Source organism: Belonocnema kinseyi, chromosome 3 (genome assembly GCF_010883055.1).
Source record: "Belonocnema kinseyi isolate 2016_QV_RU_SX_M_011 chromosome 3, B_treatae_v1, whole genome shotgun sequence".
Lineage (NCBI taxonomy): Eukaryota > Metazoa > Arthropoda > Insecta > Hymenoptera > Cynipidae > Belonocnema > Belonocnema kinseyi.
The window spans coordinates 2313570-2328846 of NC_046659.1; the positions used below are offsets into that span (position 1 = coordinate 2313570).

Genomic DNA, 15277 nt, shown 5'->3' on the forward strand with positions numbered 1-15277 from the left:
CTCCCTTATTAACTGAGTTTGGTAGGACTGACGTTATAACTACAATCTGCACCATATGACGATTAGCTACATAACTTTGACATGATTTCGACTCAAAAAATAAACTTATTGCATAAAGGTGATATTTGGGCGTATAATCTAAACAATGAATAATACAAACTAAAAAATAGCCTCGGAAATGACTGGGACTTTAATTGACAAAAAGCATGCACACGGAAAATCTAAAGGTCATGTTTCAGGCGACGAATGGAGACAGAGTGTTTGAAATGCTAGGGGTTAAATGATCTCAAGGCAAAAGAATAGCGTGAAACTATGGACGTGAGGAAACTAGATATTTTATGTGTGCCTGAAACAAAGAAAAAGGGATGCGAAACTAAAGACATAAAAAACGGCGTGTTGCAAGACGGATTTTAAATATGGTCAGGAGTAGACAGTGAATCACATGGTAGTCAAGGAGTAGGTGTGATTTTTAATGAAAGAGCAAAGCAGCATCTCGGAGACCATGATTTCGTATGTTCCAGACTGCTGTGGACTAGAATGAAAGTAGGAATCAGAAGGCTATTTATCATAGCATGTTACGCGCCAGTTGGTAGTGATCCCAGAGAAGTAAAAGATGCTTTCTGGACACTTTAAATGACACAATAAATATTTGCGAACAGGGGGAAGGAATAATTATACTAGGAGACATGAGCGGATGGGTGGGCATCCAAAATCAGGATACAGAAAAAGTACTAGGTACTAGGAAATAGCAGCAGTATAATTGATTTTGTTGTTGCGGATGAAAGACTAAGAGAGTTAGTGAAAGATACAAAGGTCATGAGGGGTTCTGAATGCAATACTGATCATTACCTTCTGATCTCAAAAATTGACTTAGGTCGGGGATGGAGAAAAAAGAGAACCAAGAAAACAAAGCAAACAAGAATCGAAATTGAGAACCTACAGAAACCAGATGTGCGAATAGATTTCCAATATAAGATAATCGTAGGAACAATGTCTGGTGATGCGTGGTGGAATGATGAAATTCAGGCTGCCCAAAAAGCAAAGAGAGAAGCGTACAGGAGAACTTTGAAAATACAAAACGACTTTGAAGGAAGCAAGAAACTGCTTTATAAAAAAATGAAAGGAAACAAAAGTACAGAATTTGTCAACATGAGAAATTGTAGGGGTGAAAAGGTATGTGATGCAGACGAAATACTAGAGGCTTTCAGAGACTATTCGCAGATGAAGCTATAGGATACCACAATTGCAATGTTGAACACGATGCGATAGAAAACTCAATTGAGAAAGTCTGTGTCACCGAGGTTAGGGATATAATTAAGAACTTGAAAAAAGGTACATACCACATAGACTGTGCGAATTGATTAATTTACGTTTCAAGATAGGAGACGTTCTAGACGATTGGAAAAAAGCGCTTATCGTACCCATATACAAAAGAAAGGGAGATAAAAGCAACTGCAATAATTACAGAGAGATTAGCTTATTCAGTACCGTAAGTAAAAGATACTCAAAAATACTTATTCGTAGGGCAATGAAAATAACATGACTGCTACAAGTTATAAAAACGAGTGTAAGGGTGAATGGGAAATTGAGTGACTGATACGTTATTATTCAAGGAGTTAGACAAGGATGCGTTATGTCTTCATAGTTATTTATATTATTAATGGACAAGTGTTTAAGAATGGCTCTTTTCGACGAAGAGGGTGTGGATCTCGAAACAGTAAAGGTACATGGGTTAGCGTTCGCAGATGATAAGGTTGTTAGGGCAGAGTCAATCGAATACTTACAAAGAATGTTGAATAAACTAGATGCAAGCACGAAGAGCATGGGCCTCAAAATTAACGCAAATAAAACAAAAACTATAGTGTTCGAAGGAAAGAGTAAGAAAACACTATGCAATATTTTATTAAATGATGAGAGAATTGAACAAGTTAAAAAGTTGGTATACCTTGGTAGCTTATTTACTAGGGACGGGAAGATAGATGAGGAATTAGGTAGACGCACAAACGAAGGTGAGAAGGTTATTGGCAGAGCAGGTCACCTTATCAGAAGTAAAAATATATCAAATCAAGCTAACATAACAATACATAATTCTATATTTGTACCGACTGTACTATACGGTAGCGAGACATGGGACTATCAAGAAAAAGATAAGAGTAAAATTAACGCAATTGACATGAGACTCATGCGCATAATATGCGGGAAAACACTGATGGAAAAAGTAAGTAACGAGATAATTTTAAAAGAATGTGGTGCAGAAGAGACGCTAGTAGACCCATGGGAAATAAATCGGTTAAGATGGTTCGGGCATGTTGAGAGAATGCCAAATGAACGACTAACGAAACAATTGTATCAAGGTAAAGTAAATGGCAGCGTGCCCAGAGGTAGACAGCGGAAAAAATGGTTAGAATGTGTGAATGAGACCCTAGTTAGAAGAAACATAAGAAGTCACAGAAACACGAGAGTCTGCATGAAAAAAATACATGGACATAAAAGAAGCTAGAGAAGTATGCCAGGACAGGAAAGTATGGCAACAAATAGTTAATAAAAAGAGTGTCAGTAGAGTGAATGACACATGAAACTAAAGTCCTTAGTCATTAATGAACGAACGTGTTATTCACACAAATAACACGAGAATTCGGGATCAATCTGAAAATTCTCTATCCCTTCCCCACATTACTCCTTTCCCCAACGAGTGAGTCTTTTAATAGATAACAACTTTTTGTACGGCAAAACTTATTCATAGATAGCTTATAGTTGAGTGTTTACTCGAGAAAGAAGTATTTTTGTTCTGCGACTGTGGCAACCGTATTGTATCGATATGAGCTAAAGGCGAGAGTTCTTGTTGGGCGCACGCGATAGCGTAGACGCGTAATCTGAAGTCGTTACCCGTATCGTCACCTAAGTTAAAAATGAATTTCGGCATTATTTTACAGATAGCAACTCGTGTAATATTGTAGTGGTTAAGATGATCGATTACCGTGCTTAGGTTTATGTGTCATATTTATAAAATCAATTTTATAGCGAGAGAAACAGAAAATAAATACGCCCCTGAATGACTGGCAAATTTTTGAACGAAACAGTTACATAGATTAAAAGTACCACTACGCGAAACAGGTGCCGTTGCGTGCGCAACCTCTCGACAAAGTGGGTATCGCAGATTCCGCGAGAACGGGACCACTATCATTGCTGGAGAACGTACGATAGGCAGTCGACGATAATCACTACTAGGAGTGAGGTGTACTGCGTTCGGCTCTCTGGATCCTCGGAATGGTGTCAGATCTTCCGGGAATTTTGTTAGCCAGGGTGATTTAGAGGAAAGACTGGATGTAATATCCGTTCAATTCGAAAATTAGCAAGTGAAAAGATTAATTTGATAGAACCCTTTAAAGTGTTCGAAAAATCCTACACACATGTACTCTTAGAGTTTCCCGCAACTCTGTGACGTGTCGGGACGTGATCACATAGAGTGAAGCTAGAGCGCCCACCACATTTCTTTTACCCATTTAATGGGAATTCATAGGTGCTAGCTTTACCGCTCTATGGTGATTAGGATCTTAGTGATCCTAACAGAGTTGTTGCCGACTTACTGATCATCAACTCGCAAAAAAAAACTGACGCTCGTTCAAGAAACTATCTACTAGATCTTTTACCTATTCTTATGGGAACTCATATAGTAAAAATTAGAAAAGGAAGACTGTTGGCTCTAAAGAAATTACGAAGGGATGATCAATCGGTTCTTTATAAGAGTGAGTATTGACACAAATTTTGGTAATTAGTAAAATCTCCAAGATACAATAAGATACTTCTTTTAAAAAGATGTTTGATCACTCAGAGGTAGAGTTTAGACAAGCGTGAATTGGAAATGATAAATATCGTCGCTTATTGTTAGGAAAACCGTACGAAACTCCGTCCGCAAATATTGCACCTAGATTTGCACGGAGTGGACGACTAGTTATAAAATCAGTTTTCATTTTAAAAAAAGGTCTTTCCTGGGGAAACAGTAAATTGGGTTGCTGTCTGGCGTTATTATGATTATTTTAATAAGTGGAAGAATATACATAGCGAAACACAAAAAATTTAATTATCAAAATAAAATTCACGTGCAAATCTGTTCTCGTTTTCGTGAACCCATTTCTCTTGTTAAAACATAAACTTGAAGAAAAAAAATGAAATCAACAGAAAAATGAGGACTTTTCAAATAAGAGCGATTGTAGACGCTGAGAACAGAGATAATTATGTATAAAAAGGATTTTCGGTAGAGAATTATTTTAAGATTCAGGGATTTAGATGGAACCCAGGTGATTTATCAACGTCGAATTTTATCGAGAAGAAACAAGTTGATGCGTCATTACCCCCCCCCCCCCCCCCCCCCAAAAAAAAAGTTGCCTCATATGAGGACAGAATGGACTAACCTTTGGCTATGAGTGAATACCAATTGAACACTGCTTTGGTCCCACATGGACGGCGGAGGTAGTAAAAATAACGTGGACGGTGGAGAGTTATCAGTAAAACTAAGTTTAAACTATTAAAGGAAAAATTATCTTTGGGGCTCAGGTGTATAAATTAAGTAATAAATGACATGCTCTTATCAAGCGAAAAAGAGTAATGTTACACTGTGTTTAATTGATAAATAATTGTTAGCAATATTTTTTACAGTTTATAATGGCGTCAAAATTATAGTCTATACCCTCAAAATAAACTAGATCTTTTTATATTATCCGTCAAGACTGAGATGATAATTCGTAATGGCAGAATTGAGTAAACAGTGAAGAATAGTGACTGGATCGGTAAAATCGACTGATCCGCAGGTTAGCACCACTTGAGAATTGGTACTAGTAACAAGCAACGACAGTCGAATTTAGATATCTATTCTTGTAACATTTACAGAGCTGCCGTGTTGTGCATATACGTACTTGAAATATCAGAAGATTAAACTTGGTTTTTAGTCAAATATAAGGTTCTGTTTCCAACCTGCAAGTCATACAATGACTTACGAAATAAAGCTTCAAAGTTATTAAATAATTGGCTATTAACAATTATTTTTTCTACGTCTTTTTCTTTCTGTGCCGATAAAAGTTAGTAGTATCAGTGTCAGTCGAGAGACACTCGGTCTCTTCGGTCACTTCGGAAGCGGGTGCAATTTTTCAGATTAGCACCCGCTCCCGACGAAGTCCTGCGGTTGTCCTTATGACAAATTTTTAAATATATATATATATATATATCAATCATCCTCCTCCTGGATACATTTTTCAACCAAATTGCGTAAATTAGGATTCTCCATGGCAGCTGCAATTCTTTCCTTGTCATTGATCTGTTTGTTTACTGAAAAAGAAATAATATAACATAACTTTTATTCTCCTAAATTAAGGAGTGACATCTGCTTTTAGTTTGGGTATTAAACATTCGCTCTAAGCTTGAGGTATGGAAGAATACATGGGACACAAATAAGAAACAAAACCTTTAAAAATGTCTGTTTAAGCTAATTTCAATATGGAATGGAATCCTCTAATGTGTCCCCTAAGGGTTTACATTTTTCTTTATCTTCTTCCCTATTACCTTACACACGCCCCACACACTTACTTGGACGTGGGAGGGAGACCTATAGTTTAACGTGGGTTCCGAACCACCAAGAGCAACAGCTTCAAGTACTTAGAGAACAATTTTCTTTAGAGGTACCAATCTCACGACTCTCCGGAGAGGAACAACTCCCTTGCTAGGCTAGTCCTCTCCGCATGGGCCGCCGAGGCTCTTCCAGAGTGCGAGGCGGCAAAAAAAAGGGGACGGAGTGGGTCTGAAGTCTACGCTTTAGCCGCCACGACCATCGTCCCACTACACAAATTTAAGTACCTTTTAATATTTATAAGCACATTTACACAAATTTTAGAGTGTTGGCATTAAGGTCATGGGAGGGCGAATTTATTTGAAACCAGACAGACTGCGATGCTCACGACACAGAATCGTTATCAGACGAAATATGTTGTTTTTAAAAGGATTTTTTGCAACACTTATCTCGAAAGTTGGATTTCACATGCCTACCTCACATGCCTCTAAAAATTGGTTAAGTTTATAATAACATGTTAATCGGACACTGCGCACTTTTTCATACACATTTAAACTTCGAAGAAGACTCTCGGTCAATTTGACCCACAAAACATTCTTTGATCCTGAAATTGTTTCAAAAAATGAAAATTGGACGGCCTCTTACGCTCTGGTAATATAGTTCGAGGTCGCAACTATAGTTTAAAATGCTTAATATAATCTGCAGAGCAGTCAGTCGTCGTTGAGAAGCGGTTGGTCCGTGATCTAAAAAAATGGGTGTGTCTCGAGGGGTTAGACTATGATTTGCTTTTCACGTCGTTTATTATGCCCATCAAATATTTTTCAACTGGTTTATGTATAGCTTGACGTTTTACGCAAGTCATGCCAGCTTCTGTGAATTGCTTTTTAATAAAATATGTAAAATAATAAAAAATGCGTTGATTATAATTGTAAAGAAATTTAAAAAATTGATATAAATTGTATATAAGGAATAATTTTTGGAAGTTTTGTGATTTAAAAATCATTTGAAGAATACTGTAAAGTGGAAGAATTTCTGAAAAAGTAAACAATTCTAAATAAGGTCTTGAAAATTGTACGATTACATGAGCTTCTGAAATGAAGTGCAATCGAAATTATGCAAATATGTCTCGTTTGAATATATCTATTGTATCGACGTAGTCATTACGCTTTTTTGAAATTAAAATCGCAAAACACAAAGGATAACTGGAGAAGAAAAGGAAGTGCTTGATCTATTCGGACGAGACTTATTTGCAAAATTTCGATTGACCTTCATTTCAGGTGATTTTTCTCAGTGATTTTTCCTATAAGGGGATAACACAAATTCATTATCAGGACCTAAATAAATCAAATCATCCACTAAAAGTAATTTGAATATTGGGAATAAAAGCTATTGGCCGGAAAAGAACTACTATACCCCCATGAGCCTTATCTGCTATTATTTTGCAAAGACCTCAAAAAGAGAGAAAACGGAGAAAAGAAGCCTGGTTAAAGTAAATGCATCTGTAGCATACACTTGTAGATCTTGCGTCCAGGATAAGAACCGTACACATTTGTCATTAACATTCGAAGTAAACAAATCAGTTTTAAAAAAACCTACAGCTTTTTGAATTTCTGTGAATACTTCGGTGGATATTTCCCATTCAGTTTCACTTAGCAGTATTCGGGACTCTTTTCCTGCAATGGAGTTATCATGTGATTTTATGCAGGAAGCAAAAATCCATAATTGGCACTCTTCACACCACTGCCAAATCCCCTTGCATAATTTTATAAGCTTAGGATACTAAATGTTACCCATTCTATTAGTATAAGCAATGGCGGTTTTTTGTCTATTCTCGATAGCACATAACATAAACTCAACTCCTTTACAAAACACTTGAGCCCATAGAAAGCAGCTAGCAGTTCTAACAAATCGATATGCAGTTTTTGTTCCTCTAGATTCCACCAACCATGTGCAGTCACACCATTGCACACTCAATAGACCTTTTCATTTAAGAAAACGACATCGCGCAAGCGCTAAAGAAATATAGCACTTCCATGTGAGTTTCGGTCAATTTTAACTGAAACTTATGTGGGAATAGTAAACATTGACGAAACAAAACTATTTCGAACAATTGGAAGTTAAAAAACTTCCCAAAAAAGAAATGTCTAATCGACCAGGAGAAAATCAATTGAAAAGAAAAAAGGTTGGTGCGCACAAGAGGTGCTGTTTTAAAAAGTGCAAAAGTGACAGTCGGTCTAAGTCCTACTTGGAATGTACATATTATTTTATTATATTTCCAAAACCCTGTTTAATATATCGAAAGAGTGACATTCCCGATGGTTCACTTAAAAAACATATTAAAAATTGCGCGAAATAAAGTAAAAGTGATGTGTGGGTGAGGTTATGTGCGCGCAGAGACGAGTATTTTTCAAGCGTGAAGGATGTAAACAAGGATACTTACATTTGCTCATTGCATTCTATTAATTGTAACTTATTTTTATTACAAATAGTTTATGAAGGTTTTATCAGATGTTTAAAGTTGTTTAAATACTAACGTTCTCTCATTGAAACAGTTCAAAATTGAAAATTAAAATCAGCGTGTACCTTCTTTAATTTCGAGCATGAAATTAAAATCGTCTTTCGAAAGAAAGTATTTTTCGATTATTTATACTCGCACTGCAGTTTATTAAAAAAGTCATGACATTATTTACATCTATTTACAGTTGTTCAACTCAACATGTTTGTTTATCAAAAATATTCAAATTCAAACCCTTGTGGATTATTAATTCTTTCAAGTCTTCCAAATCTGCATTTTAGAATTCTTTACATTGCAAATTCACACTTTAAAATAAATTATTATATAATATTATATATTATATAATAATAATAAACATTTCACCTGGCACATCATTTTCATTCACTTGTACATTAAAATTAAGTACGATAGTGTAAATTTTACCAAAAATAAGACCGAAATTTTTAAATGCCCGCTAAGTGTCATGGCGGCACCTAAGCTTCCGCTCTTAAATGAAAAGGACTATGACTGCGCATGTGCGCGGCGAATTGGGTTAGGCTAATCCGTCGGAAATAGCACCTTTCAAACCCTCGCTTTCAACGACTAAGAATGATTTAATGATCTTAAGAAATTTAGAAGTTACAATTTAAAAAAGGAATTGTTCATATTATTTCTAAAGTTAAAGACTTAAATGTATAGAATCCTTCTATTTTCTCTTTGGCTTGTCGTTGATCTCTGGAGTTTTCTTCTGTGGGTTCGCCAAAATTAGTTGGTGCCTTACTCCTTAACAATAATCTCGAGAAGAGCTGTTAATTCGGGGGAGAGCTCGTGCCCGTTCAACCGTTCCGGGTGCCCACTGGCTGAGAGTAATCCAGAGGTATCGAGGGTCCTGGGGGAGAGACTCGTTGAGTGAGTAAGACGCCGTTCGATAGTTTCGGTTCACTTGGGGTGACGAATGGACAGCACGGTTGCATCTGGCTCTCTGACTCTCTGTTGGTTGTCTGATGACAGAGGTGGTAGAACGCCAAGTAGGAAGGGACAACAGCTCACATTAGAGGTAGAGATTCGGTTCAGTGGTGATTCGGGGCTTCCAGTCAACACGGGAGTAATTCTTTTCGTACCCATTACGAGATTCTTCTGGGTGATGTTGATCTTGAAAGACAAATAGGTGATGCTTACTACGGAGAAGATGGAATCCTATTCTGCTACAATGAGATCTCCTACCAACACAGGAGTAATCCTCACTGCAATGGAAATTGTTTCGGATTCTGCCGTAGACAAGGCATGCAAGCCGTGGGTTACACAGATTTAAAATAAAGCGACAGGCAGGTAAAGTGAAACTGAAAAATTTGTTCAGAGTTCCCGTCAAGGTGTACACTTTCGGGCTATGAGTACATTTGAACAACTAGCTCCGGTGGCCGTGAGCCAGCTAAAGCACTAGTAAGTGGACGTATTAGATTATTGGTCCACACTTATGCATCACATTAAAGATTACGAGCGAAGGTCATTTCCTCGAAAGTCGCTGGGTGGAGGTGCGATTAGCGTGAAATTAATACCAAAGCCTCGCCAGCGCTGCTGGTTGCTAGGGAGACTTTAACATTTTACTAAATAACGCGACTCAGTTTTTCAAGTCAAATGACAAGGGAGAATAGAACGGGTAGGCGACGAAAGAAAAAATCTTAGATGTTTTCCCAATGTGATTCATGAGTATCAATATAATTTATAACTATGAGAATAATTTGTCGGACCTAAATATAATTTTTTTGTGAAACAGAAAATATTGTAAGTATACTTGAAGTTGGTTAAAATTAATGCACATATACTTAGGGAACATCATTGATTCATTTCAAGTACATGTTATTTGTCAAGAAAAATGTATTAAAACAAACTCTTCAGTATAACATTTCAATGTGCGAAAAAATTATTTGGTGTTAAAATTGTTGTGAATTATTATTAGAATGGTTTTAGATGCGGAAAATTATCAGAAATGGACATAGATTTCATACGTATATTAGACCATTTTTGTCTCAATTCTATTTGCTATGTACCACCCTAGCCTGTTTTAGAAAGTGGAAAACTATACGCTACACAAAGCTAGAAAGATATATTGTAATCGTTAGAAAGCTTACTAAATTTCGTGTTGATTAACCCTTCGTCGGGCATATATTTTTTCATGCACACGGTCGGGCATATATGACGATATCCTCATTAATTTTATTTAAAATATTTAGAGGTGTCAGCAATTCTGAAAAAATTTAGGAAATAAGTTCTAGGTCTCTTCTTGACATTCAAATAGTTTTAGACTGAAAATATTTTAGCAATTAACAAATAAAAAGTTGAAACAATAAACAACATGCAATATCGACCATTTTACTAAAAAAATTAATATATCGGCAGTGAATTGTTATACCATATTTATTTTATCATCTCGAAATGATCTTCCTCGATCAAACTTTCGCCTATTGTTAATTGGTGGTATATCAACGAATACTGACGCACTTTGATGTATTGTCACCGAGGGTCTTTTCACTCACAAGTTTAACCATTTTCACGCTGGAAATCTTCTTAAATGTCTTATATGTAACGCAAAATAGTAAGAAATAAGGAAAAATAAGAATCGATAAGCATCAGTAAGCTGCCCTATTGCAAATACCTATATAGGTCACTAATAGGATTCTATATAAGGATCGTATAAGTGACCTATATAGGATCCTATATAGGTCAGTATAGGAGCCACCTATAGGAAATGAAACAGCTTCCTGCATAGGATACTATATAGAATCCTATTAGTGACCTATATAGGACAGACCATGAGCCGGAAGTGTTGCGCAGTAGTTTTTCTATAGCAGATACAGATGCGCAGTAGTTATTTTTGACTGTGCGATTGTCTAGTAGTAGGAACCTGAACAGGTTCTTAAATGGATTCTAAAGTAGGAAGAAGGAACCCAAACCCTCACCATTGAATCATTTAGGATTCTATAAAAGATCCTATTCGGGAAGCTGTTATATTTCCTGTAGGTGGCACCTATACTGACCTATATAGGACCCTATATAGGTCACTTATAGGATCCTTATATAGAATGCTATTAGTGACCTTTACAGGCACCTATATAGGTATTTGCAGTAGTGTAGAGTTTATTAGAATTAGAATTCAGATTATAAACAAGGGAATCCCTATTTAGCTTACTGAGTAGCACGATAACGTGAAAATAACGTCAAATAGGGGTAAATAAGGGGAAATAAGAGAAATAATCCGGGAGAAATTGGAATCTTGTGTGACGGCTTTAGCGCATGCGCCAGCACGAAATCAGATGAGCCAAAATAACGTCGAAAATTCAAATAATATATAGATTCTCCGAGAGATTCTCAAATATGAAATTATCAATGACAAATTTGAAAAATTAATTTTGTCATTGGAAATCTTGACGATAAATTATAAATCGTAAATATAGAAAAAAAGGATTCAAAATTTGATTACAATAATTAACGAATAAATAATTCTAAATGAAAAAAGGCGAATCATGGATGTGGAACGTTAGACAAAAATGTAATGCACTCTAAAATGAACTTATTTCAAGTTCTGTTTCGAAAATTAATTTTTAAATCACATCGGAAAAATTGGTAGAAAGTTGATACTAAGAACAATCAAATTTGAAACTCGAAAAAATTTTCTTATCTAAAAATAAAAAGTTGTCACTTTTGAAAAAATTTAATTATGTTAAAATATGTATAATGACTTCAAAATACAAGAAAATATGATCGAAAATGAAAAGAAAACAAGTTATTTTTAATTCATTTCGAAAATAAGTTTCAAATTGACAGACTTTTTGAATTAAGAAATTATTTTTGAATAATATCGCAAATGCAATTCCATGAAAATTATTTCTGACATTGAACTTAAGATCAATTCATTCAATCGGGCTATACAATTTTTTCTTACGTTTGCAATAAATGATTATCCTTTTTCCAAATAAGACTTACTTGGTTGGTAATTAATGCAATTAATTTATACAAAATAATTTTCGATTTATCATTGTTTATCAAAATGCCCAATGAAAAAATTAATTTGTCAAATTTGACATTGAAAATTTCATATTCTTCTTTATTCATAATGTGTTACCTAAGGGTTTACATGATTTCCATTTCTTACAACCGCTTGCATATATTTTTAAAAATCTTATCCTTACTATATACAATTATTTACAACTATTTACATACAATCTTATTTCTAGTTCCTTATCTCTATTTCCCGCGATAGCGCAATTTAGGATTTATTAGCAAACGAGTGAGCGAGCGAACGAAAGCGAGAGTGCAACCGAGAGAGAGAGAGAGCATGAAAACGCAAAATCAACTTATTCTCCTTATACTATTACATCAAAATTACTTACAATCTTTACGCTTCTAATTTAAGCGACTTCCGTTTCCTTTTTTCTTACACTTTTTTTATACCTCCAATGTGCCATTATTTTAACATGCATTCTTTCATTCTGTCTCAGTCTCTCCTCTAGCACCCTCCAACTCCTTCATCCATTCTTCTCCTAATCCATGTTCCCCAAGAATCTTAACCACATTCTCTTGCTAGCTCCCTTTATCTTCCATTCCTCTCCTACACCCTTCCCATACATGCTCCCATGTTTCTATCTCCCATTCACATATTCTACACTTTCTCTTCTTTTTCCCAATACATTCCCTCCCTTAGTCTTTCCCCAACCTAAATCGTGCTATTCTTGTCCACCTTCTCTTTCCCATCCCTTTTTTAAATACTTTAGTACTCCTTCCTTTTTCATCTTTTTATACCATTTATTGTATTTTGAATCCTCAATCATCCCCCATCTTTCTATTAATTGTCTTTCCCTCTCCTTTCTTTCCAATTCTTCATTGTTTACTCCAGTCCCGTCTCCTATGTTTCTAGCATTAAAAAAAATCCCTCCTTTCTTCTTCCCGTGTCGGTAATTCTATCGTTCTCTCTCTTCTCTCTTCTACCTCCATCAAACACTTTCTCACTAACTCCCCTCCCTTTCCCTCTCTAAACTTCGTCTCAAATTTCTATGCCCTCTTTCCCGCTCTCATACTTAATTTATCCCTTTGTGCTTCTTCTCTCACCATATATCCTGGCGGCCTCCAGTCTGCCCCTAGTGTCCACCTTATATACCTTTCTTGTAAACTCTTAATATCTTTCCTTTCTTTCCACCCTCATATCTCTGCTCCATAACTTAATACTGTCCATACCAGTGTATCAAATAACAACATTCTCCTTCTCCAATTTTTTTAACCTTCTTTTTCCTATTCCCCATATCTGTTTCATTACCCCTACTGCTTTTTTATCTTTTCTCTTATACGATCTCTATGATCTCTATACGTTTGCAAGACATATCCCAAATATTTAAACTCTTTTACTTCTTCTAACTTTACTCTCTTCCATCTGCCTCTAATCCTTTCTGACCTCCTTTTTTTTCTCTTTACAGTCCTCATCCCATCCAATTCTATTCCCCCTCTACTAACTTCATTTTTTTTGTGCACTCTAATCCTCTTTTTATTTCTCCTATCATTTTTGCCATCTCCTTGTCCACATTTCCCTCTTCTATTTTGAAATTTCTGACCTTTTTTCTAAACTGTTCTTTTTTTTCCTTAACCAATCCCCTTTTCCTACACTTTTTACATTTGCTCCCCATTTATTCATATTTCTATTGATTTTTTATCCCTCTAATGCCACTATTAAGGGAAAGTGAACCGAATCAAGATAATCACCTACCTCTAGTTTCTTGATCTTTTCTCTTACCTCATTATCCACTATCACATAATCAATTACCGTTCCCCTTTTACCTCCTGAGCTTGTATATTTTCCTTTCTGATCTACCATCTTCTTTCATCTCCTATGCTTTCTCTTGCATATCACCGTTCACATAAACCCCCACCAGCTTCCAAATTTCTCTTCCCATTTTTACCTCTTCTACTATTATTCTTTCCTCTCTTTCTTATCTTTCCCTGTTATACATTCGTTTCTTACTCCCATCAACATTCCTCCCATTGCCACTCATATATTTTACATGGATGCTAAAAATAAATAGGAACTACGTTTCAATCTAGGAATTGCTGAAAAATACAATCAGGATATTAAAATGGAATTTAAGCTAGAAAAATGCCCCAAAGTTTGAAGCCAGGAAAGCCTAATGGCATCCTCGAAGACCCTGCTCTCGTCGACTGAAGCGCTATATGACAACTTGGCGCTGGAGAGACCTATACATAGCGAGACGTGCCACAGAGCCAAATTCAGGACATGACATCTACGGAGGACGAGTTTAGATCCCTTGAGATCGGGTCACCAAAAGTTATGCACATGAACAAAAGCATGCACCTTAAATCTTCTGTTCCGCCACTTTACATCTTATGCCCTCAAGGTGGTCGAGGAATACTGAATCTTGCATGTCTTGACAACAGGACTATTCTGAGTACAGCACATATAGTCGCAAATGGACGAGGCGCTCTTCTTAAAATGGTCAAAGCAAGCAGAAGAAGACAAAGGAGCGTTTCTGTACAAAGCCGCGGAAGAGACTGCTGAAACACTCGACCTTGACTTCAATATCGGGGGTGAGCAATCTTCATCAAATCTTATCCATCTCGAGTACTCATTTCTAAATACAGAATGGCGGGTTCCATTCTATAAAATTGCACCCCCTCACGGCAAAATCGCTGTAACGATTCAGTTCTAACCACGTATCACGACCATGAGATAGGTGGTTATATACCGTGGGCTGACAACGTAAATGGGAGCGTGATACGGATAAGGCTAATTTTCACATGAGATGTTCGTCTGATGATGAGGAACGTAAAAATGGGTGCCTGGCAGGTGTGAGTGGATGCGTTTACCTGTGGCGACCTGTTAAAGTTGCGAATTTTTGGCAGTTAACTTACGTGACTCGGATAAGGTTGAAAATTAGTGCACATGTAGGGGCTGACATTAGAAATAGCACCTGCGCATTGCCAGGCACTTACCTGGATGCAAAAGTGTTGCCAGGCGGCTTCGAAGTCGCCGGAAACTCAGGTGAAATTTCTTGAAATTGATTTTACAGGAAAAAGTTTGAAACAAAAGTTGGTCCTCTCCTGGAGATGCATATTTTCAATGGTATATAATTTTTTGATAAAATTGATATATTTAGAGAAAACATCGATTAAAGAAATACCATAACAATAAAAAGCCCTTTTTATTGACAACAAGTGATTTT

The 15277-nt window shown here is 36.2% G+C and overlaps 1 protein-coding gene across 2 annotated transcripts in view; it reads right to left on the reverse strand.

The window, feature by feature from the left end:
• Positions 1–4606: 4606 nt before the first annotated feature.
• The window catches only part of LOC117169451 (MIP18 family protein galla-1), an 85761-nt gene continuing 75090 nt past the window's right edge, over positions 4607–15277 (reverse strand). For both annotated transcript variants that reach the window (XM_033355833.1, XM_033355834.1), the window contains exon 3: positions 4607–5322. In XM_033355833.1, coding sequence (XP_033211724.1) covers positions 5222–5322 — 101 coding nt within the window. In that variant the 3' untranslated portion in view covers positions 4607–5221. The remainder of the gene's footprint in view (positions 5323–15277) is intronic.